Below are 25,496 nucleotides of genomic sequence, written 5' to 3'. Positions count from 1 at the left end.
TGAAACAAAGCCACTGATGCTAAAATGCCACCCAAGGTGAATGTGAACCGGCAGCACTGAGGTACGCTTCTGCTGGCTGCTCTGTTCTGCCATACTGCATTGAGACAGCACTAAAGGGATTTCAAATATGTCTGGGATGGGAAGGCGGAGGAAAGCGAGAGAGTAAGGTGTCCAGACAGAAAGGCCATAACATTATGTCATGGGGTTACACCACTCCAATTCTTTCGAAACAGCAGCCAGGCCAACCATGGTCAGGCAGTGCCACTTATCCAGACCGTCCTCCCTGCGGTGCTTTTTAGCCAGCACTAACACAGCCCTCGCTCAGGCTAAGTGCTGCACGGCTTCAAGTTATTTACCTACTGCTTCCTCCACCTCCAAACCGCTTCCCCAGCTGCGCCGGCACCCGGCACCCTCTCCCGCCACGGGGGCAGGCAGGGGGGCAGGGAGGGCAGAGGGGAACAGCAAAGCGACGCCGTGTCCTTACCGTCTCAGGGTCGTTCTCGAACACCTCGCGGGCCTCCTCCTTGCTGCAGTGCTCCTCCACGCACTCCCTCTCCAGGTGCCCTTGCTTGGTCTCCTCGAAGATCTGGTAGGCGCGGCGCTGCCTCTGCCGCAGGAACTGGGCAGCCTCCGGGGCGCGTAGCAGCACGGCTGAGCCGGCGAGGGCGGCCGGGGGAGGCAGCGGTGAAGGGCCGGGCGGCGGCGGCCCGGGCCCCCCGCCCGCGGCGGCGCGCCCCTCCCCCGCGCGCCAACCGTCACCGCCAACGGTCACCCGGGTGGGCTTCAGCGGTTACCCCAGGAGCACCAACCGTCACCCCGGGCCGGCTCCAACGGTTACCCCAGGAGCACCAACCGTCACCCCGAGAGCACCAACCGTCACCCCGGGCCGGCTCCAACGGTTACCCCAGGAGCACCAACCGTCACCCCGAGAGCACCAACCGTCACCCCGGGCCGGCTCCAACGGTTACCCCAGGCGCACCCGCGGTCACCCGGGCGCGCCAACGGCCCCCCGCCCCGCCGCCCCCGCGCGCCTCCCCGCTCGCAGCCCCGCGCGGCGGGAGATGCTCGTCGGGGCGCGCGCGGCAGGGCGGCTCCCCGCGCGGCGCTACTCACTCTGCGACGAGTCGGCCGCCAGCAGGACGAGCAGCAGCGCGGCCCCGAGGGGCGCCGCGGGCTGCGGCATGATGCGGCGGCGGCCGGGCCGGGCCCTGGCGGAGCGCGGCGCGGCGGGGCGGGCGGCGGCGGCGGGGCGGGGAGCGCGGCCGCCCACGGAGGCACCGGCACCGGAGGCGCGGCCCGGGCTGGCGCGGCGCGGCGGGGCGACCCCCGGCGCCCACCTGCGCGCCGGCCCCGCGCGGGGGCGGGCGGCGCGGGAGGCCGGGCCGGGGCGGCCCCTCGGCCGCGGGGAGCCCGCCCGGCGTGTGGAGCCCGCCCGCCCCCCTGCCCGAAAGGAGCGACGCGGCTGCCGCTGCCTCCTCCCGTCCTCTGCGCGGCTACGCGCTCTTCTTTCCTAATAGCGTTTCAAGACGGGCTCTTAAGGATATGCTTTATACCGCTATACGTGCCGTTCAGCGCTGCGCCTTGCCCCTGGCCTTGGTGACACGAGGTGTGTCCGATGTGGGGAACTTAGGTAGCCCTGAGCAGAAAAGCCCTGAGCTGCGTCCGGGCTCATCGTGGCCACCAGCCCGAGGCCACCTCCTTTTCCATAGCTCACCCCGCAGACACCTAAGTGGGGCAGGTAACAGCAGCGACAACAAAGCTGTTCTCGATGCCTCTGACGGTGTAGCTTATGTACAAAAATAAGTTGTCTAATATAATTTTTTTTTTTTTTAGTATTACACTTTATGTCTAATATGGGCTTTGTGTAACAACAATAAGTTGCTACCTATGTAACTAATGTAAATAGTGTATCTTATGTATATTTCATGTAAATTGCGTGAAATGATAAGAAGCAGTGACTGGTTCAAGACCAGACCTTCCCAGGCCAGGATTCTGTGCTTTACAATATCTGATAGCAGAGAGCTAGGTAAGGGATATAAGAGGATAGAAAACAGTGTATGGAGGGGGGCCCTTCTTTCTGCACTGAGCTTCTGAAGTGCCATGCAGCAGCGTCCTCAGATGAAAGCAGTGTCTGCTACCATTGCCACAGCGTATCGCTCATCCAGGAACTGGTCATTTTGAACTGCTTGTCCTTCTGGTCTTCAGGGATGGCAGTGAGGTCTGGAATGCCTGCAAAGTCTAGACAGGAACTTCTTCCTGACAGTGCCTGGTAATTTTATAGGATATCCTGAATTTCTCTCTTCTAAGAAGCACTGAGTTGTCCTACCGTGCTTGTCTTCCCCACACTGTTTCATAGAGCTTTGTCATTTACCTTCTGAGCCATCTCTTCTCCTGAGCCGTAGAGCCCTGGTCTGTTTGGGCCACAGCTTCCAAACCACGGTGAGCTGCCGTTGCCCTCCAAAGAAGCAGCGCCACCCGCCCCCGCTGCTTGTTCCCGTCCCTTCCTTGTGTGGGAAGTGAACGTGGTGCGGGTAACCTAGCAGAAAAGATTAGTTTTAGTTCTGAACAGTTCCCTGGCTGAGTGGCTGCGCGTTGGCACAGACTCTGAGAGGTGTCAGAGGTGGCGCTGAGTAGCCAGGAGGGAAGCGAGGCCCGCCGAGCTGCTAATTTCAGCAGCTGACTTGACTGAAGTTGCTTGGGAAGCCGCAGCTCCCCCTCCGTGGGCTGTGGGGCCCATCCTTCCCCTTGAGCTCGCTGTGGGTCTTGCTGGGCACCATGCTGAGCCGTGCCAGCTGGCTCGTTAGGCAGAAAACTCTCCACTTTCTTTCTTATGGCGTGTGTATTTTCTGCCAGCTTGCTGTGCTGAAACGTATCAGAGAAAGGTCAAGGAAACACAAGACGGGGAGTGGGGTTGCAGCAGTGAGCGCGCAGGTTGCTGTGGCATGGCAGCCTCTACCTCTTCTCCTACAGGAGCCATTCTCTATTTTTCTTTTCATTCTTCTCTGTATCTTTTTCATTTATATTCTTTTTCAGATAAAGTAGTGAAAACTGCATGTGATAATCAAGATTTGGGTTTGCTGCATTTTAACACTGTGGTTGATTTGTTTCTCCTCATCTCATTAAAAATATATGCATATTTCCAAACATTGTGTTTGTTTCTTTTTACTTCCTGACCTGATGTTTTCCTATAACAAAAAAGCTGAGACCTCTTCCCTTAGAGGAATTGCTTTTTTACATGTGTAGAAAATCTATGGTAAGGTTACCTTCCATGGTTACCCAACCTTGCATGTAATAAAATTAAATTTTGTTTGTCTTTTTATCATCCTGTCACTCTAAAAGCACAGGTAAGTGAAATAGCTAAGCTAATCTAACAGCTTTTTGCCAACAAAAGCGGTCCTCCAGCTCTTCCTTCCCTCTACCCCTTTCCTACTCCCACAGACGCAGTTTTTCCCTCTCATGGCCCGTCAATGTCCAGTTTTGTCACTCATGTCACCTGTCAGCAAGCTGATTCAGCTCACTAAACCAGCAGCAGCAATTGCCATCTTCTCCTGAGATTCTTTGAAAACTCTTGATTGTCAGTTTAAGATTTGACTGACTATTCTGAGAAATTTTGTATTATTTACAAATGGGCACTGTGGCATGAAACTATCTGAATGTGCTGAGCAACAGAGGTTCTTGTGGGTCCTCCTGGAAACTGCTGCTCATTTTGTAATCTATCTTTTAGACAATTCTTTTCTGCCCTTTTCCTTTTATTCCATAAGAACATACTTTAAGAGCCTATGGTGAAAGACCAGGCCAAAACCTTTATGAAAATCCAGGTATATTATCCAAATCACCCCATCTTCATAAAATATCCCTCTTTGGTACAGACACCAAACACAGACTTGACTGGGCCCTAATGTCCTTTAAACAGTCACATTTTCCACCTTCCATTCTTCTGGCACTGTGGGTTTGATTTGAAACAGTACCAAAAAAATAGTTTCATTTCCTTCATAACCCATGGATTGATACCTGCTGGTCTTGGCTATCCCAGTGAGATCTCAGGGAATATGAGGATAGAAAAATAATGCAGAAAATATTAAAACAACATTGTATGAAATACTGATACTTTCAACATGTCCCATTTTAGCCCACCTTTTTGACTTTAAAGTAGTTGGTTACTAGACAGTAACATGAAATGCACGGCAAAACATAATTTGGGGAAAAACAATTAAAAATATCACAGGAGATCCTTCATAAATACATAAAAATCAAAAATGGTTAAATCAAATAGGAGACCTTGAGCCAGGTATTCCAAATTCTGAAAAGAATCAGTCAGTCTCTCTTCCTTACCTAGTCCCAAAACAAAAATCAGTCAAGGTATCAATCCCCTTTCTGTGAAAAACATGCATAGCATGTAGCTGCATACAGAGTTAATTGCTACAGACAACATAGTTCACTAGGTTCCTGCACTAGTAACATTAGTAAGTACAAAGTGTAGAATAAAACCATGACTTCAAAGGTGCTGAGATATGGAGAGGAGGAAGGAATTCCCCAGCACCTCCCACCTTCCCAGGGTAGATCGTTTCCCTACCAGGGCACTACAGGGAGATTTCTGGTTCACTTCTGAAGGACCATCTTCTTCATGGAATGTGTTAGCTTCATCTCAAGGGAAACTACTTAGAAGTCCTATGGATTTTCCCACACTGTCAAAGTATATGAGGTTTTAGAGACAAACGAGTATTCCACGTGCTCATTTTGTGTTCTGTTCTTGATCTTTTTCCTTCAGCACTGTGCCAAAGATGATATTTCTATGTTTTCTGTATTCTACAAAGAGGGCGGAGTGAAAAATTGTGAGGTTATGTCAGAGAATTTTAAAATTTCAATGGCTGTGAAAGACAATGTACTTAACCAGCAAATCCCTGCGCAAGTAAGAAAGTAGATTCCACGTTCCTTGACCTGAATGCACTGCATGCTGGACATATGCCAGATAGGCTTAGCACATCAAGATCTGGAACTTGCTGCGTAGATGTGTGAACTACAATTCATAGCCTGATGCCAGGAAGTAAACCGGAGTTTTCAAGGACGGGAAGACACAAACTGTTGTTCCCTCTGTGTCTTGGTTCCAACTCAATGAGATTTTCTTTCTTTAGAGGTCAAAATTGTGACAGATATCCAAAAATGTCTTTAGGTACTTGCAAAAACAAATATTAATGTCAGCAGTGGCACTCCTACTGCAAGGGAGGAAATGCGCATGCTCCAGCAGAGAAGGCACCGTGGTCATCAACGAGGGACCGGGGGATGCTTCTGACTAAACAGCATTGAGCTAAAGCACCAAAGCTGCCACAACCTGTGGCTGTTTAATACCACTGTAGGCCACTGTAGGTTGGGCTGTGGGACCCAAGGATCTATCTTCTGTATAGTCAGACTCACCATTGATGCAGTGAGCACCAAGCACCCAGGAAGCACAATGGAGCAGCAAGGGGTTGTGAATAGGCAAAAGAAAATGGAACAGGTCTTTACATGACACACTCTGCCTTTGACTTCTTACACCCTTTCAAAAGATGAGTTGTCCATTCTGGAAAAAGAGCTTTTGGATCCCTGAGATCCAAACATCAGATTAGGGAATGAATTGCTTTGGCTAGACCTTGCTTTACCACCCACCTCCCTTTGCACCCATGTTATCTGCTTATAAGTAAGAACATTCTACCACGTTTTATGAGAGAACGCATAATAAATGTCTTGCTTGAGGACAAAGCACCCATCACAGCCTCATAAATGTTGTTATCACTTTAAATTGCTATATTGAGTGTTAATGTTCTGCAGAAGTTGAAGGAATGTGTTGATTTTTGGCCATGTGTGTGCAGAGAGACAAGGGCGGGCCAGCTAGTTAGATAAGTGAAAGTGGAATCACTGCAGGCAGAGAGTAAATAATTCTAGGAGGTCCCTAACTTTCAATTTACACTAAAAAACAACACTCCAAGTATCCTATTGTCTTGACATAGTAAATATATATATGTTTGATTGTATAAAAATGAAATACAGAAAATGTATTGTGACACAAAGTCACAAAATAGTGTGACTTTGAAGACAAGCCAAGGATCTGCATTTCTGCATCACTCCAAGGTGATGGAGGTCCTGCAGCAGTGTGTGGAGCTTCTCAAGATAGACCTAAGTTAACCAGAAAAATTAGATAAGAGTTCCCACTCTATAAATTTAAGATTTTTTTTTTCCTTGACACCAAAAAAAAAAAAATCAACACGTTGAAAAATAGGACTCTCCTGTGGTAGCAGGATGCCCCTGACCTTGCTGTAACCTCCTGTGATAGGTCGGACTGGATCCTTTCCTAAAGGGGTGAAGGAACGAGAGGCAGCTGCTGATGCAGATGAGCTGGGGCTTTTTTTGCACAACACACGCTTTCCTCTTTGAAAACAATAGAGTTTGAAACATGTCAGCTTCTACTACTGTCATGATGTGGAATGAATCACAATCAATCAAAAGTGTTAAGTGTTTGCATTTAAGAGAGAAAGGAAAGCTGGCAGAGTGAAAAAAATAGGATACAAGCTTTCTAAGAAGTCTTCAGGGCACTGAGCATAACAATAGATTGTCATGTGGCTCAGCTGAAAGACCTTATTCATGTGCAAAACCTCAGAGATACAGGTTTATGTGGAAGGAGAATCGTGTAGGAAAAAGGATCTGTCACATAGATGAGAGAGAAACTTGAGTGAAAAACAATTCAAACCCGTATCTTCATTCGGGCCATCTTGAGATTCCTGGATGAATATGAAAAATTGTCTCCCTTCTTCCAGATATAACTCTTTCCCCAAACAGCTCAAGCATGTATCTTTGTTTAGAGTAGACCAATGTTTTCATAATAGAATGTAAAATTTCATTAAAATATCTCCAATAACTGTAATGTTGTAAAGTTTCTCTTATCCAGTATGTTCCAATTAAATATTTTGTTAAAAACAAACAAACAAAAATATTAACACAGAAGAGTTCTACTATACCACTTAACTCTTCTGAACAACTAGCATATTGATTCAAAAAGGGTTAATTTCCAAAATATACACAGTTTTAGCAGAGGAAAAGATGGATGAAAAGACTAAGCAAATGCATACTTCACAGAAAAAGACCTGGCTGAGGAACTGGAACTGGATACAGGGAGGGACACGTTGGAGAAAGGTTATTTATGTCTACAATGTTATCTCTCAGATGCGATTTATACATGCTCACACACTTGTATTAACTCATAAAAAATTTCTCCAGCTGGGACCTTCCTGTAATAAGGCTCTAAAACACATTTTCTAGCAGTGATGTGCTATGCTACAAGGGCTGGGGAGGAAGGAAGAAAGGATCCTTCCTCATGCTTGCTAGTCATGCCCAGACAGCCAGTTATCTGTTGGACTGAATAACCAGAAAAATAACCTTTAAAGAGGCACATTTTATCTTCAGCTTTATGCATTTACCCAACAAAGGCTCATCTGCAGAGGAGATGCCTGTACTCGTTCCTCTATAGCCACTCACTGAAGTATTGCCCCAGTGGAGAAGGAGCTGGTCCTTCGTTCCCTCCATCCTCCTCCTAGGAACAGTACGTTGAGGTAAAACACGAGGTGTCCTGGTGATGAAGCAACTCCCCAACAGCCAGATTGTTAGGAAAGAGCCAAGGGAAACATATGGAGCCCATTTCTGACTTGTGCAGAGGATAGAGTTCAACAAGCAGTGAAGGCTGAATCCCAAGCCAGACCCTCTGAATATGAATGAACGTTTGAATGATGTAAGGTATTTCATCAATATTGCTCATCAATGTGGTCTGTATTTTGTAAGGCCAGCTGTACGTAAATATATTATGTCCTGCATGAGGTCACAGTGAATTTTATTTCCCTGTGTTCCACATGTGTTTGTTTTCTAGGGTTTTTTAGTTGCTTGAATAAAAAGCCTATGCAGTTTGTTATTTCCTACAGAATTGCACCAGGGATAGCATTATCACTGGATAGGTAACAGGACTCCCAAGGAGATGATGTAGATTATTTCTCAGAGGCATGAGAGAATGGATTGACATTTCCATTAGTGCCTTTGAAACATGCTTCTTACCAGAAGTGCATAATGTATTCTTTATTGTGCTCATTAACTCAATGCAAGTACATGATTTTTAAATTGCTTATAATATGGAAGAGTGCTAGCTTATTGGAAGTCAGCGACTAATCTGCCAGCTATAATGCAATCCAATGGGATGATGAGAAATGAAGCTACAGTTCCCATCCAGGATAGGTCTTGCAATTGCTCTGCAAGCAGTTTTGGCACTCTTGAAGAAGCCCCACAGTGAAACAGCCCCCATATAGCCCCCATTGGCTATAGGAGAGCAGAGCAGAGTTGGCACTGCACTTTGCAAACTCTAGTTCTCAGAGCAAGCCCAGGTGGTTGGGGAGAGTTGCAGCTGCTTTTTCTCTTTTCAGAGAGGAGAGAAGCTGAATAACACCAGAATAGAAATAGGGTTGATAATTTGTCTGCCTTAATGACAGCTTTAATATAACCAAATAGTAGCCATTTAATCAATATCTAAATTGTTTGCCAGGAAAACATAGTTGATGACTTGCAAAGTAAGAAAAAACATTTTACCCTTTTACCACAATTAACATTTTGCCCATGGGTCTGTTTTATTTTAAGGAGGCAAAAAAAGCTGGTATGTAACCAGTAAGCTCTTCCACTGATCAGAGCAGCAACACTTTGTTTCCATCACTCACCTTTTCCCTATTAGCAGCAGGAAACAGTTATCTCCTCACAGAAACCATGTGCCCTTTTTTTTTTTTTTTTTTTTTGGCCCTAATTAAAAGCCAGACAAAAGAAGTAAGATAAATAAAATTCCACAGGTCCAAAGAGCTTTAAACACAAGTATGTTGCCGCTTTCCGTAATGTATGCACATTCTCCTGTCCTTGTTTATACATGTGTATATACACACACACAGATTCAGGGAGTGAAAATGTATTTACTAAATATGATGGAGGAGATGTTTTTCCTCAGGAGTAAATATTTATTATTTTGTGTTCAAAGGTCACTTCTTTTTTTTTACAGCAGCAGAGTTTCATTAGGTCTGTGTTGCAAAAGGAAAATGGGGTTTTCTAAAGTCATTTACTGACTAGCTACTTGTTCCAGGAAGGTTTGTATGTGTGATGCTATAATTTTTGACAAGTGGGTAGGATGGGGAAGAGATAATGGAAATGTGGAGTAGGACAAGACAACAGACATAACTAAAAAGCTGAAGAGTCGTTTTCTGAAATTGCATGTTAAAGTATCTCTTAAAACAATAAGTTTAACTTTACTTTTTGAATGGAAAATGTTACTTCTGATGGGTGAACTTCATCCACATGACAATTTGCATAATTATATTAATAATAATAAAAATAGACTTTCTCCAGGCTAAGTAAAGCAAGAGTACTGATCGACATTTTGGTTATTTCCAGAAAGGAAGGTCTACCTGCCCATTTTGGGAGAAAATGAGAAGTGAAAGAGCTTTTTAATGTCTATGTGTTGAATAAAGGAACGTGGAAGGGGAGGTTAGATCAAAGCTGAGAGTTAGCATGCCATAACACAGAACAGTGATCACTGAGGAAAGTACTTTCCAGATGTAATGTTGTTGATCAGCCCATGATTCACTGCTATTAAATTTGTGTCTTCCAAAGCTGGAAGAAAGGAAATTTCCTTCAAAAATAAAGAGCAATCAAAAGACAAGGTCTAAGCTACCCAGAATGGCTTACAAGTCCTAGGGATAATAATGGTATGGATATGGGGCTGGGAAGTGGGAGGCTGTTTAGTGAAGAGCTTCTGCTGAGTCTGAGAGGGAAATATGGCTGAGAAACCATATATTTTCTAATTAAAGCTCTTCTTGGGCATAATGTCCTGGAGTCAGAAAAAGATACAATAGCTTAAAGCTAGGTTAGGTGTTAATTTAGGTACATGTCTCTAAAAATAATAGTCCAAAAGACTGTTGAATGCATTGTTAAGCTTGGAGGTACCTGAATGACTTAGGCACCATTGCATTTCAGGGTGATGCTTCCCAGGTGAGGAGCTGGCAGGGCCAGTATTGCCTGTGAAGAGGCAGTCAGGAAGACAAGCTCCTCATACATGCATCCATATTTAGCAAGCCAGGACTCCCTGCAAAATACAGCAGCAACAGCACCACCCATTAAAAAAGTAAAGGCCAAACAGGTCTTTCTGGAGAGGCAGCACTCCCCTCTTACACGGAGGTGCTGGAGACAGGGAAATCCATCTCCACAAGCAGGGCACAGGCTCAGGGCTTTCCTCAGCTGGGAGCCTGATCCCTGAAAGCCAAGGAGTACACCCCCAATTCCTATGAGTAACAAAATACTGCCAGCTCAGAGGAGATGGAGAAGGCTACTTGATGTAGCATATGGGCAGGACACTCAGCAGGGTATAGCGGATCTTGTGTGTTAGCCGCATTTCAATATTTTATCCAATGGCTATACATTGTAAAGACATTCCCCCTATACAGTATAGTGGACACAGCCTAGCACCATAGAGCGAACTCTACTGCAGATTCTTCCCTGGATTCCCTCTTAAGTGACTTGCGTTTTCTCCCCCACAAAGAAAGCCCAGTCATGTAGTTAGACAGTGTTTTCCCTCTTGTTTATAATCATTTTTCTTTCATCTGCGGTTTGGCAGCAATTTCACTGGGTGACAAAGGCATGGCTCACATGAAATTTTATTTTGCTTCTCAATTATTTAACCAGGAATTCAAATTTTAAGTTCCAAAAATTGTATGTTGGTTTTAACTAAGAAATATTTCAAGTATCCCTTTAAGGAGCCAGCATTAAACAAAATATTCCAGAGTAAGTCAAACCGATGACAAGTAAAATGTCTATGAAAGCACCTTAATATCTGAAAAATAACCTTCAGTTATCAGCTGGCTAGAAAATTAAGTTCAGCTGTTTCTTATGAAAATCTTCCTGTTCTTATTTTTATTACTCTTAAGTGTGTATTGTTTATACATTGTGCTCTAGACTTATTTTTATTATATAAATGTTTTTATTGAGAGGGAGAAGGGTAGGAAAAATAAATAAATAAATAAATCCAGTCTATTTAAGACTTTGAGTCTGTATGTACCTTGCAAGACAAGTTCTCACAGCATGACTCACTCTGCCAGATGCGTTTTCTGCCTTGGAAACATTGTTCAGATTTCCACACATCTGGAAACTCTGTCAAAAGTAGAACTTTTATGTATGTGCATCGCTTTTGTGGAGATCAGCTCTTAGGTGCAGCCAATGCAGAACCAATACCCACATTTGGGTGATGCCCACTACATCCCATACATGGGATCCTGAAGGCCCTGGCTGGCCACATGTGCATCGGATATTCACAGTGTCAGAAATGGAGCAGCCCTAACGGTGCGGTGGCAGCAGGTTGCAGCACGGCCAGACAGAGCTTTTCAAGGCACTTGGTGGCAGGAGGGCACGTCTCATGTCAGCTGCTCGGCAAGTGCCCCAGCTCTCATGAATCATAGCATAGAATCATTATGGTTGGAAAAGACCTTTAAGATCATGAAGTCCAACTGTAAACACATCACCACCAGGCCTGCTAAACCATGTCTCTAGGAGGGACATGAAGCAATCTTTGGGCAGGGAAGGACTCATAAGGTCAAAGCTTTGCTTTCGTTTGCGCAAAATGTCAAATAGAGAGGGGGGCAAGTCCCCCTGTTCTGCTATCTGGTGGGCATGGGGGCTTCTCTGTTGCCAACTGTTGTGGTGGAGCCACCCAGCTCCTCCTGTCATTCACATGGAGACCGCCTCCACCCCAGAAGTGCTCCTTCCGTATTAAGTTTTAAATATGTGTATAACTACCACATTGTGCGGGTTCTGATAGCGGCAGATAAGCAGCTTACAAAGACAAAGTATTCTGGGAGGACAGAAAACTAAAGTGAATGATGTTCCCTGTGTTTTTTGATATATGCAGCTCGGCACTTACCAGCCCAGTTGGGAGCTAGGGAAAGAATTGACAGGATTGTTTGCCTTTTCCGGCAGTGACTTTTACAAGGAAAACTGTGAAACTCTTTGTATTGCCATCCAGTAGAACTGGGGCCTTCACATTTCCAGAAGTAAAACCGGTGCTTCGGCCAAATTAAAGAAAATGGAAAGTTGCCAAGGAAAACATTTTTGTCCAGCTTTGCTTATCTGATGTTACCAGCATGTAGTGATACTTCATTGTAGCAAGTTATTTCCTCTGTTAAACATAGAAGCAAGAGCAAGTGCTGGATAAACAATGCATGCAACCAGGCCTGCAACATTTAACTATTTTAACTTACCAGCACAGGGTGGGGTGGAAAAAATGAAGCATTTCTCAAAGAGTCTAATTCATGCTTTGAGGACCAGAAGTTACTAATGCAAATAAGAAAAAGCATAAACGATAGAGTTAGTGGTGGCTTGGCAGCCAAAAGTTCTCCTTGGGCTCAGGTGTGTTTCAAAACTTTCTGCAAGCCATGAGGGATGGGATGGGTTGGGGGGTGAGCCAGACAGACTTCAGGGCCTGGGGAATGCAAGCATGAGGAAATGCCTGTCTCACCTGGTTTGGGCATGTCTGGGGCAGATGTCTACATCTGAGCCACTCATTCCAGGCTTTCCTTATGGTCAGCAGAGGGACATAGACACCTTTAAGGGCACAATTCATCTGAGCTATTTTGAGTGTCTACTTCAGGATGAAATGAATCACACACTGATTCACGGGCTAAAAAGACATTACTCCAGAGTGGATGTCTATGAGAGACATAGTCATATTTTGTCAAAAAAAACCCCACGAGTCAGCACAAAACTTGCTCATGATGGTTGCCATTAGTAGTTATCTTTGGCTATTAGGAACTTTAAGGCTGCATCCATCAGAATGGCAAAGGGAGGAATGGGAAGTTGGAAACCTTCCTTCTTGTGAATAAGATCTTGGGGTCCCCTAGAGTGCTCCTGGCCTAAACTTCAATGTCTACGCTCTCTCCTTCTTCCTCCACAGATGAATAACCTTGACCGTTCTTTGCTCAACCAGAAAATTCCATCTAAACTGAGAATTGAATAGAATATATTGTAAAATAAAGCAAGTGTCCTCCATTCCGGTAAGCTGAAAGCCTGAATTATTTGCATGCAAAGACCTTGATGGGAATGGGTATCAGAACCGGAATAAGTGAGAGGCCAGATCATACACCATAGATAGTCTGCAGAGGCATCAGAGAAGGAAGCTGAATAAACTTAACAGCAGCACACGAAGCCCTTGGTGGTCACAGTCACTGCCCTACCCAGTGTTGCTTGGTTTTGCTTTGCTATTACCTGTACATGCATTACCTGTACCTGTACAGATGGTTGAGTCTGAACTACCTTTACAGCTACCTGCGTTCTGCTTGCCAGAGGAAACATACAGTCCATGCACACAAGATCAGTGCATTAATCTCTCTGAGTGCTCTCTAGTCCCCTCACACTGCAAAAGGCAGAATAATGTAGTTATAATTGAAATGCTGTGTTGCTGTGCCTCTTTTTCTTCATTGTTCTGATGCTCTTCGAGTCTTCTGAAGTGCCCTAATGCAAATCCTATAAAGAAATACCCTAAGCTGCACAGTGGCAAAAGATTATATCACCAGATAATGCAATTTCACAGGAATCCCTCCATTCTTCAAAGCTAAAAATGGATTTATGATCAAATCCATGTCAAACGTCTTTTTGATTTATGACTGCTCAAAACCTAATTATGTTTTGTTATGATTTGTTATGGTCATTTATTATGTGGACCTATATTATGTAGAGAAAAATATAGGTTGAATTATCCACTGTCACTGACCTTTAGGATTGGCTCAGGCATAGTTTCTTAAACCTCATTAAAAACTCAGCTATTGGCTTGGAGCCATGATTTTGGATGTCACTTCCCCACTGATTATCCCTTGGACTTGTTTGCACATTAAAATGTACTTTGGCATGTGCAGTCCCTGCTTCTGCCTGTACATTTTCAATTATATTAGGTTTGGTGAGAGGAAATTCCTTCTGACAGCATATACTGAACCATAAGCTGAGACTTCCATTAGTACAGCAGCAACAAAAAGTATTTGCTAACCCTTACGCGCACCAGACAAGTGCTGACTGCAATGAAGTATATTCCATTTCTGCAGAAGGTCCTGAAGAACCTCAAGGCTGAACAGAGGGCTACAGAGTCATCTCATTTCCTGCCAAAAACCCCTGGACTTTCCAAAATTACCTATAGCTTTTCAAATCTAATTGATTTGGAATTGAGAATCAACAGTTAACATGTAGATATTTAAGTGCATAGACATTTCAAAAGCAACACACAGAATACTGCATTTTAGCAGCCTACATATAAGTCAAAGGGAACACTATAAATAATATACATATGGAAGTGTTTATTTGTTTTTCAGTTTATATATAAGTGTCACAACTTAAACTTATGTGGTTGAAAATCAAGAGATGACAATTCAGAATAAGGTGAATCTCTATAAAGTCTCTGGCAGTCAGTGGTGCTTTGCATTTAATCACATCATCAACAAGTAGGATTTGAGTTATATCTTCTCAGGCTTTCTGAATTAGGCCTGGTCCAGAAAAGCTCTCAAATATGTGTAACTTTAGGCATGCAAATAGTCCCTTGTATGTCAGTGATTTGAGTGGTACTACTTAAGTTCTTTAATGATATGAAACTATAAGCTTAGATTCCTAAGTCGAATCCAATCCTAAATAAGAATTGACAGCTTGAATGCCTTTCTGAAATAAAACCTCTGAGTCAAGTCCTCAGCAGGAGTGTAGCATCGAGAACAAATATTGTGGCTGACACATAAAATTAAGAAAGTAGGGCAAAAAATTACTGAAAATATGTATGTTCCTAAGTTTCTTAAACCTCATTGAAAGTACACTCAGCAAAATAAGGGTTATTCTAAGCAACCTCCACTTCTCGTTTTGGGGGTTTCTTTAATGAACATCTAGAATTCAGGTTAGACTCAAGCTCCTGCAGAATAAAAGGTTCTAAGGCCCACAGGAATTTGCTAGTGCCTTGCAGTCTGTTGGGATGAGGCCTGTCTGAATAGGACTAGATAGGATAATTGGTGCACTCATATTCCACTGCATAATTATTTTCCTAATGTTCTTGTAAATGTGACTGCATAACACTTTAACCTGAATCTCATGAACACCAACAGTTCTGTTGATGTCAGCAGAGAAGACACAGGAACGCACAGATTGCATTGCATGGGAGAAGTTATTCACCGTTTCTTGGGTACTTAGCAATCACGCCCACACAGAAACAGCTCATCCCACCTTACCATACTCCAACTCCAGTTTTCTAAATGACGGTGTGCAAGACCATGCTCCTTGGAAAGAGCAGGAGAGCGGATGTGTGTCAGATCAGCCACACAGAGCAAGGTAAAGCAAAGAGTACGAGCATGGACTTAGAAGATACTGAATTCACAGCCAATGTGGAGCTAGAAAGCGGGCCTGGAGAATCAACTTCTTCAAAAGTATTTTGATCTTGACACAGTCGATCTTGGCAACTATTTCTTAGGATCTAGCTATAATAACTGGCAAACAATCTCACCTCTCCCTAATTTGATGGGGATTTTATTTTTGGTCAGAATAGATAAGAGTGCAGCTCCCATGGGTAACTAAAGTTGCCACCTCTCCAGACCAATGTAGGGAAGTGTCAGATCCCTGAGAGCAGCAACAAGCCCCACCAAGAACAGGTAGCCTCCAACATTCACCCTCAACCTCTTTCCCTGGGAGCACCAAAAAAGCTTCAGTTTTGGGGCTGGCCCCTGCCTGAGCTGGGCTTCAGGTTGGTCAATGCCCAACCCTGGCACTGGGGCACCCAAGCCCAACAGTGTCATGCCACCATGGGGTGGTGGAGTAGTGCAAAAATCCAAATCATTCCAATTGTGAAAAATCCAAATAGCGGAAAATCAAAATCTTTGCTTTTGTTTCTTCATCCGTGGGAAGCGTTCAGAAGATGGCAGTCAGAATTAAAGGGTTTGCAGTGGGGGAAGAAAAAAAAAATAAAAAAAGGAAGCCTAAGGGAAGCCGACTAGCTCGAAAGTCTTCATTGTTTGCACCCACTCCTTTTTCCTTATTGTCTAGGAATTTGGGAGTGCTGTCACATGGACATATCTTTAAATGCAAAAGACAGGCATGGAAAGACACACCCTACCCAAGATCCCAACACCAAATAAAGATCTCCTTACAACCAATAACTATGTCATGCTTGGGATGACTAGACTTATGTGGGCTTCTGACTTACGCAGCCTATCTTGATGCAGAGGACTTTATGGCTGCCTGTCATTATAAATGGGACTTGCTGAGCTTTTCACCAGCCTGTTTATATTAACACATTCCTAGCTGATTAGAAAATAAGCTTTTTTGTTTGTTTACTTTGTGTTTCTTTTTTGTTTTGTCTTCCTGATCGCAGTATATTGAAAGAAATGGAAATGTCAATTATATCAAGACAGTGACTGTCTGACTGCCTGGGAATACTCTAAGTACTTTCTTTCCTGCAAGGAAAGAATTATAAACGTATACCTTCCTTTATCTCCAGGGAATTTCTGAAGACTTCCAGGAAATCCTCCACTGTTAAGATCTTTTTTGTTGTTATTCTTTTTTTTTTTTGCTTTGTTTTGTAAACAATAACATTAACTAAACTTCTAAGAGGTGCTTGTGTCTTCAGAGATGCACTCTTAGGACCACGTCATTTCCTTGCCTCTCTTTCTGTTAGTCACATTGTCTTCACTACAAGGCTTCACTTGGGTATGGAAGTTGCATGCCAATGCAATGGTCAGGCACTCAAGTTTTGAAGGTCTTTCGATTTTTAGCTAAGATATCATATGTCCCATGGTGTGCACTGTCTCTATACTAATGTCTCTGTAGCAGCAATCTAGGGTATCTGGTACATCTTAGAGGAGCTATGAAGTTTAGCTCTACCTCTAAAAGTTAGGCTTCTTTTTATTTCTTTGACTTATTGTTTAAGCTTGACTTGCTCTCCAAAAAGAGAAATGTGACAGAAACATGTCCTTCTCCTCTTATGTATACATATATATAAAATACATGTTCTCCCATATCTTGAGAGATATGGAACTCCCATATCTCCCTACTTTGCTGGACTCAAGGTGTCTGTAAGGTCTTGCTCTCTCTCAGGTCTTTTATTTGTCTGATGAATTCCAGCCCATAGCAGAAAAGGTTATAAAATACACTCTATGGAAGGATTTCAAATTCCTGCAGCATTTGCATCCCTCTGCTCCAATAAAATCAGTGGCAAAACTTCTGCTGTCTTTGGTGAATGCAGAGTCAGAAGACCTCTGAGTGTGTTCAAATGCCATTTTGTATTTGATCTTTGTACTTTATTGGGAAATACATGCATTAAATAAAAACATACTGGAGAGCTTTTCCTTCTCATGTGCCAGAGCTGGCCTGCTGGAGTCCTGCACCCTCCTCGCATTTTTGGCAAAGGATGGGAACAGGGGTGGGAAGTGCTGCAGACCCTGATGCAGCTCCTGAATGGGACCCTCCTGACTCTGGTGCCTTTTCTGATGGGGCTCCCCAGCCATGCTGCTGCATGCAAGGAAGTGCAGAGGACATCCATTTCTTGGGCGAGAGTAGTTCTTAGGGCAGAAGAAATAAAGTCACAAGAAGTTTTGCAGCTTTAAGCCACTCCTGCCAACTGCAACTTTATGATTAATCATCCCTTCCAAACCAGTCACAACACACATTACTCCGGGTATAGTTACAAGGTGCAGCCAGTTTAGTCTGTGTGCATGCTTCTGGGCAGGAAAATACCTTGCTCATGTGTGTCATAGTTAGCATGGACCTTATTGCACAGTGACTTACTCTGTTCTGCAGGTCACTTTAAGTGCATTTCTAACGTTAACAGAATGAAGCATGGTATTAAATACTCCCTTTGGTAGCAAGTGAGTAGACGACATTCATTTCACTTAACAAGAGTAACATAAACATAATATTTTTCTTTCTGAAAATAAATGGGAATAATATCTTGGAAAATGAACCTAAAATAGATATTTAAGTCATGAAAAATGCCTTTCCTCTTTGTTATTTCAAACCATAATAATTTGTATTCTTTTTGGCTCCTTTAACAACAGGCTAGTGGCAATGAAGTAAGTGAAAAAAAACATAAATTACTGAATCAGAGCTTAGTGGGTTTTGCAATATTGTGACCTATATATTCCTATTTGGTTACTTTCTATATTTGTTCTGTTCCAAGTTGAAAAAAAAATGTGTTTCTTTAGGAGCATAGAGTTGGATGGTTGGGGGAAAAAAAGTGCATAGAGGTAATAATGAAAAAGTGTACAGCTGAACAGAGAAAGACAAAGTTTTGAGTTAGTGTAACAGTCCATTTTCTCTAAATCCATCTGTTTATCATAAATTTTCATGTCTGTACAGGCATACTAAAAGATATTCAGTGATGTGGTAGTTATTGGAAACATTACAAAAACAACAAACCTGAGGAGAAAGCCAGTTTTTCAACATTTACTATACACGGCAAGCAATAAAATATACTTGTAAAATTTTGAAACTCAGCAATCACTCCATAAGAAAAGCCCAGTTTTGCAGCAGGTTCCAATTATATGTATGGTGGATTTCAGGACAGTTACATCAGATCCTATGTGCTGGACAAATTATGGTGGAGATTTTTTAGAAGTGTTCAGAGTTTTCAAAATAGCCCTATACTGAGTTGTAGGTAAATTTTTACCTATTCAGAAACCAGGTTTAAACAACAGTAAAATTGTTTTTCCTGAGGATCCAATAATGTAAAAACATATTGGCTAAATATCTGGGTTGTCTATTCAGACTGATTTTAAGCTCTTATCGTATGCACACACAATTTCTATTCTAGTATTCAAAAAAAATCCCAACACTTTTCCTAGTCCGGTCTTTAAGGAGATGGCTGTGGTGTTTTGCGAATGTTTAAAATGGAAGCGGGAGGACACTATAAAAAAAAAGATTAAGTAATTTGTTATTTGATGATGTTTTATAAGTAAAGTAAATACTGTAAAAAACCAGCCATAGACTAAATGTGGCTACTAAGAGCTTTTAAAAAAGCCCCGTAGAGTCCTTCCAGTCCTTTAGGAAGACAATTACAAAATCAGCAGGCCAAGAACCATAATCCAATGCTCGTCTAGACATAATCCTCCCACCTCTTTTTCAGGCCTCATTCATTTCCATGGTCATTTCTGAAATGCCTCGGCAGTGACTACCTACATATCCTCACTGAAAAGTAAGGAATCCCCATGTGATGGGCCAAATGTCCTGGCATTTTATTTCTTCAAGTCATTTGAGTAGCAAGTTTCCATACAAGCAAGAGGAAAAGTAGGAGAAAGCAGAAGGCTGCAGTGATGAGCTGTCAGTAGGAAAAGATGAATATGGCACATAAGGTGTTTTATTGAATTAATGTCTATATGGCTATGGTAGAGTAGGTGTCTGTGTTGACAGTGACTTGCCAAGTCATCCAAAGAGGGGCACATCACTATCGGAATCAGAGCTTCCCAAGATGAGAGATGAGGCTGCCTGTGGGCATGGGAGATGAAAAAAAGCCTCTAAGAGAGAAAAAAGCAGCCACGGGAGAACTTACAGTCCATCCATCCCCTAACACCAAGATGAAGAGGAGAGCACAGGGGCTTCAGCTAAGATGGACACAACTAGGCCAACAAAGCTTCTGCCCACAGGGGTGTCTCGATGTGGCTGTGGGGAATGTGGTGACTTTTCTCCTCAGAAGTCTTGACATTGCTTGGCATCAACAGGACTGGGCTGTAAGGACTGGGAGGTGAAGGGTCTCAGAACCTGGTAGAGAACATGGTCCTTCAGGCACCAGGAGCACAGGGGTCTGGTAGAGGTACAAAGACCTGGGTGGTCAAGGGGGACATGAAGGGAGGTATGCTGGAACTGCAGTGGAGGGCTGGCTTTGCTGGATTTCAGGGAGCTGGGATGCTTCTTGGGTGGGGAGAAGACTAGACAGTTACATCTGGTCACTGGGTTCAAGATATTTGGCCCAGCCAGCCATATATGTACACAAAGCTGTGAGGACTTGGCAGGATGAAGAGTCCGGTGCTGGGGAGCTGGACAACCGCAGAGCCGTGGAAGGAGAGGGCACTGGAAGGGCTCACATTGTCTGAGGACTGTAGAGATCTGACAAAAAGCAGGACAAACTCCCATTTGTCGTTGTGTGGTTGGTCAGTGCCTTCAGTGAGTTTGCTGTAATTTCCTTCCTAAAAGATGTCATTTTGAAGTCAGCCTGTCTGTTTCACAAGCTGTGCCAATGTCCCTAATCCTATTCCAGAAGAGAAATATATTGTTTCTTCTTGATAGGAGGTCAAAGGAGAAAGGGAATGTATTGAAACTACATTCCAGTATATTTGTTATTTCCAAGCTCTTAATTGAGAAAAACAGAATTGCACAACATTTTGTGCGATTTCATCCATGGTTGTTCTCTGAGGGAAAACTTCCAAAATACATCAAACATTACAAGAGACACTCTTAAGGACAGCTGGCCAAATATCTCTTTAAAAATTCCAGCAGGATGAAGAACAAGATTTTCTGGGAATCGTTCAGTGCAAAACACCGTCCAAATTCCATTTGAACTGAGAGGCATGGCTGCAGATGAAGCAGCCAGTTTTCAGGTTTTCAAGGTTAAGTGCTGCTTAATTCAACCTCTATCAACAGGTAGGAAGACTTGTACAGTATTAAAAACTCTATGAGCATCCACGCCTATTCTTTCTCTGACAGCAATTTGTGCTTTTAGCTTCTCACTTTGGGGTGTGCAGCTTGAGATGTTATGGGAACATCTATTCTGCTAAATAGAAAAGGACTGAGGAGTCAGCTTGAGTCCTGGACCTCCAATTGCCCACAAGCTAGCTCTGTTTGGATTGCTCCACACAGGTCTATCCAGAGTGAGTCTGGTCTGGAAGAGATCTTCAGTGCTCATGTTCCAGCTGCTTGCAAGTCCTGCTTCTCTAGAAGAGCTGAGGACCCATGACCAGCAATTGTTTTCATGGCATGTTCATAGCAGTTGGAGACTTGAAAATCTTTAATTTCCTTTGGATACTTTAGGTTGATTTTTTCGAGGAGATCAGTGAGCACTGTTAGGTGCACAGAAAACACTGGGTTAATGGCTGTGTTTTCTCACTACAGTTCAGCGCCTAAAAGGAGCATACAGCTTTTCAGTGATTATTTCAATTTTGGGAATAACTACTTGGCATCACAACATTTACCAGAGCGGTGTTTTTCCTATGATACCTGTCTGCTGTGCAGGCATCTGAAGGGCTGGATGACTGACTTTACAATTATTTGTTGTACAAAGAAACAGGAAAAGGAGAGCACATATTCCCAGCCAGATGGAGAAAAATGAAACACTGATCTCAGAGATACAACAAACAGGCTATGATGACTTAACTCAGCAAGTCAGCAGAAATCACCTTAAGCTCTGGCAATGATACTTCAATGATACTTCAATTTATACCAGCAGTTGTTTCATATTTCCAAAACAGAGGCACCTGCAACACACATTTTAGCTGAAAACAGTTCCATAAAATTCATACTGTGGGTCTTTGCTGCCTTTTAACCAAGCTACACATTCCAACCTCATGTCTTGTCTCCCCTAGATCATTCCTCTGAGCCCTGTAACCACAGGGAGTGACTCTTCTTAGCCCCTTTCTCAGTCAATCTGGTCTAATCACAAAATTTCTGAACTGGATCTGTTGCTGTTACCCCCAGTAATGTAAATGGAGAAGGGAAGCTGTATTTCCCACAGTTTACACAAGCATGTCCCAAGGACACAAAATGTCCTTGGTTTGCAACTGCAAAGCTGCAGAAGTTTATATCCAGGTCACTTGTTTTTGCACTGAGTCCAGCTGCCAATTGGCTTTGCGGCTTTCCAGTCTTTCTTCCTGCACTCATGCTTCTGAGCTCTCTCCTAGAGCTAGCTTTCAGGCTGAGTCCAGAGTTTAATGTCACAATCTGATCCTGTTTCACAGATGTCATGGTAGTAAGGTAAAGGCCCTTTCTCTCAGTGTACATCTCTCTTTGTGTTACATCCTCAGCACTATGTGATATTCACACTTTCTGCTATTACATGAAGAAACCAAACACTTTCACTCTGCAAAAGTGAAGGCCATGTCCTTTCACTGATCACCATTTTCCAACTCAGATTGGACCACATGCCCTTTTGGGGGATTGTGTGACACCTATGGTGGTAGACTGTAGTTTAAATTGTCTTGTTGCAATTCATATGTGTAGCTTCAGATGTGTATCCTGGTACCAAAGAGCTACAGAGAAATTTGCCTCTCTTTCCAGTAAACCTACAATAGTCCAGCTCTGCAGAAATCGTACAGACCTACAGTTCCCTAATCATTAGATGAGTTTAAAAATCAAGGATCATTTGCCTTTTTGCAGGTAACACTTATTGTCCAATGTGCATGAGGAAATCTGTCTGTCTGTCTCTGACTTCTTTTGAACAAGTTTGACACTATCCTAGAGGAGCCTGAAAATTGTCAGATATGGGTGTGCATAGCAATTTCAAAGATATCAAAGATTCTTGCAAGATCTGTGTAAATCAGTAGCCAGGTAGGGGAGAAAAAATTAAAAAGAACCATCATAAAATCATAGAATCACAGAATCATTATGGTTGGAAAAGACCTTCAAGAGCATTGAGTCCATCTGTAAGCCCTTCACTACCATGCCTGCTAAACCACATCCCTAAGCACCTCATCTACACGTTTCTTGAGCGCTGCCAGGGACAGTGACTCCACCACTTCTCTGGGCAGCCTGTTTCAAGGCTTCACCACTCTTTCCATGTAGAATTTTTTCCTAAGGTCTAACTTGGACCTCCCCGGCGCAACTTGAGGTCAGAAAAAGAGAGAAAGAAAGAGAGAGAGGAAGACAGAAAGAAAAGAGAGAAAGAGAGAAAGAAAAGAGAGAGCTAGAGAGAAGGAAAGAGAGAAAGAAAGAGAAAGAGAGAAAGAGAAAAAGAGAGAGAAAGAAAGAGCCTCGAGGCTTCATTATCTTGTGCTGTGGGTAGTCACGTGCGTCGCTACAAACCAGGGCAAAAATGTTACCAAACCAGAACATTAGCCCTCCACACCTGGATTACGGGAAAGTTGCTTCACAAGATGAGAGGCAGCAAAGAAGCAGGCTTGAGAGTGCATCACAGCCTACAGATCATCTCAGTAGCATATTTCTGCTACTGTTTCCACAAGCCATCCTGAATTTATCTGTTTCTAAACTTCCTTCAGAAACTATCTTTGAGCGACAGCATTTATGAGGCCCTGTTTACGGAGCACATTCAAAAAAAAAAAAAAAAAAAAAGAAAAAAGAAAAAAATGAAGCCATATGTATGTCCAGAGAAGCCATATGTAAAACACTGACCTGGGTTAATTCACAATAGCTGTATGTTATTATAAGACAAGGACAGTTTGCTCTTGAAGATGCTGTTTCTCTAGCAGTTAGCTGGTGCGCACAGCTGAAGAGGTATGAGTTTATCTTCCCATTACATTTTCCTGAGGTCCCAAAACCCTTATCCTTTGGGACCTTAGGAGAAAGTATGTAAAGTATGTTTAGTTTTACCTCAGGCTACCTCATTGCATAATGTTGAGCATCAGCATTCCCCCAGGCACAGACGATCACAACAGATCCCGTTTACAGGAACTAATGTACTCAGCGATGGCCTCATGCTCATCATCTGGTCCCCACATGAGATCTCATCCCGAGGAAGCAGGAAAATGTTTCCCCTCTCTGAGACATTAACCAAAACAACAATTCACAATTCACAGTTTGTGTCTGGAAGGGGAGAGACTGCAAATCCCAAAATTCTGTATTTTACCTCAGAGCAACTTTGTCTTTGCCAGCTTTTCTGGGGAGAGCACAGATGCATTTGTCAGGGATGGTGTGCAGCTGAAGATAGGCAGAATGGCAAGGCCTGATCCTGGCTTCAGTAAGTGGACCTCACCATAGGTGTATGAGTGAGTCATTTGCAGGAACAAGTGTGAATGCTATGGCCATAAATATTTACTGTACAGTAAAACCTAATGACCCCTTTTCCCTCCATGTTTTCACATTTTCAAGGCAATCAATAGGCAAAAGGCACTGCTGTCCAGTGACCCTTATTTTTCAAGCTGCTTTCAGATATGCAAAAGTCAGTGATTTCTGCTTCTTTTTGGTGAAAAGAATAATAGTTTTTCCTGACAAAGTTCATAAGATTTTGTCATGTCTGATTTTGCTGGAGGCTCCAGTCCTTCATGCCAAATTATGGTATCACACAGTAAGAACAGTTAAACAACCCCAGATGGCCTTGTTGGTTCACATTAGCCTCCTAGGTTTTTAGCAGCACTGTCATATACCCTGTTAATCTTGGACGGCATGTATGTTGCTTTTCAGATCCAGGTTTGTCAACAGTCTAGGTGAATTCTCAAGGGCTTCTTTCTGGAACGCTGTGCACTTCAACTTGGCGAGGGTTTAAAGTACACCATGGTTTTGAATAAATCATATCCCCATGTACTACCATAAAGGAATGTGTATGATACTTTTGTGGTTATCCACAACATCTTTGTGGAGATTTGGGGAAGAAAAACAAATAGTGCTCTTCCAGATATTTTGAAATGCTACCTCCAACTGCGAGGGAGAAAAAGTTGAAGAGAAATTAAACTGTCATGAACTGTTTGGACTAATAACCACTGGTAGAAGAAAAAGCCAGCTTCTAAAATATTGTTCAGTGGAGACTTCTGTGGCTGCCTTTTAACTTATGTACACAGTACAAAGAAAGGCAAAATAGTCAGTGACTTGGCAGGTAGATAGTGAGCTCTAAAATACAGTTATATTGCACAGGTTTTGGCTGAAAGACATAGTAAAGTTCTTATTGAGCATCATTGTTTCAGGTGGCTCATTTTGCTGGGAACAAGTCCATGCGTGGTCTCCACTGGAATATTATAACTGCAAAAGCTGAACTAAAAGGACTGGCAGAGACTTCCTAGCATGGTATAGTATAATGCATTTGCTAGATTTACTGAAGTGCTGGGATTTTCTATTTAAGAATTCATTCATCAGGATGCAACAGATACTTTGACAACTTGTTCAAAAGAAAAATCTGGTCTTCATTATCTGACTGCACCATCTCATATTAAGCTGAAATAGGAAAGCACTATTCTTTTAGCTCAGTTTGGGACAAAGATGTTACGAGTGTATCTTACCATTGATCTGTATCTAGGGATCCCAGCTATGTCCATTAGGAGTTTTGAAAAAATATCAATAGGAGGATACAGCCCTTTGTTCTTTCATTTTCAGAACCGCAAAGAGTAAGAGTGAGATCTGGCTCCCTGGACTCTGAGCTGGGCTGCAGCTATTAACTGTGCGAGAATGGCCTGCATACTTTGACCAGAAATACCTTGGACAAACGGGCCACTGTCCAATAGCTTCCAAACTCTGATTTTGTGAAATAGTAGCTATTTTCCCATCCTGTGAGCATATCAGCCGTTGTAGACCATTGA

At 43.1% G+C, this 25,496-nt stretch overlaps 2 protein-coding genes across 2 annotated transcripts in view; one reads left to right on the top strand and one right to left on the bottom strand.

Annotated features, from left to right (window-relative positions):
* Positions 1-1,214, bottom strand: part of GAS6 (growth arrest specific 6) — a 40,480-nt gene extending 39,266 nt beyond the window's left edge. The window contains exons 1-2 of the mRNA XM_088530254.1: positions 1,114-1,214; positions 485-651 (exon numbers count right to left, since the gene is read on the bottom strand). Coding sequence (XP_088386380.1) covers positions 485-651; positions 1,114-1,183 — 237 coding nt within the window. The 5' untranslated portion in view covers positions 1,184-1,214. The remainder of the gene's footprint in view (positions 1-484; positions 652-1,113) is intronic.
* Positions 1-25,496, top strand: part of CDC16 (cell division cycle 16) — a 441,073-nt gene that overhangs the window by 191,409 nt on the left and 224,168 nt on the right. The gene's annotated exons all lie outside the window — the stretch shown is intronic.

This window comes from Tinamus guttatus, unplaced genomic scaffold, assembly GCF_059628265.1.
Source record: "Tinamus guttatus ecotype Peru unplaced genomic scaffold, ASM5962826v1 Tinamus_guttatus_pri_ptg000030l, whole genome shotgun sequence".
Lineage (NCBI taxonomy): Eukaryota > Metazoa > Chordata > Aves > Tinamiformes > Tinamidae > Tinamus > Tinamus guttatus.
The sequence above is the reverse complement of the archived record's forward strand: the minus strand, read 5'-3'. Positions and strand labels throughout refer to the sequence as shown.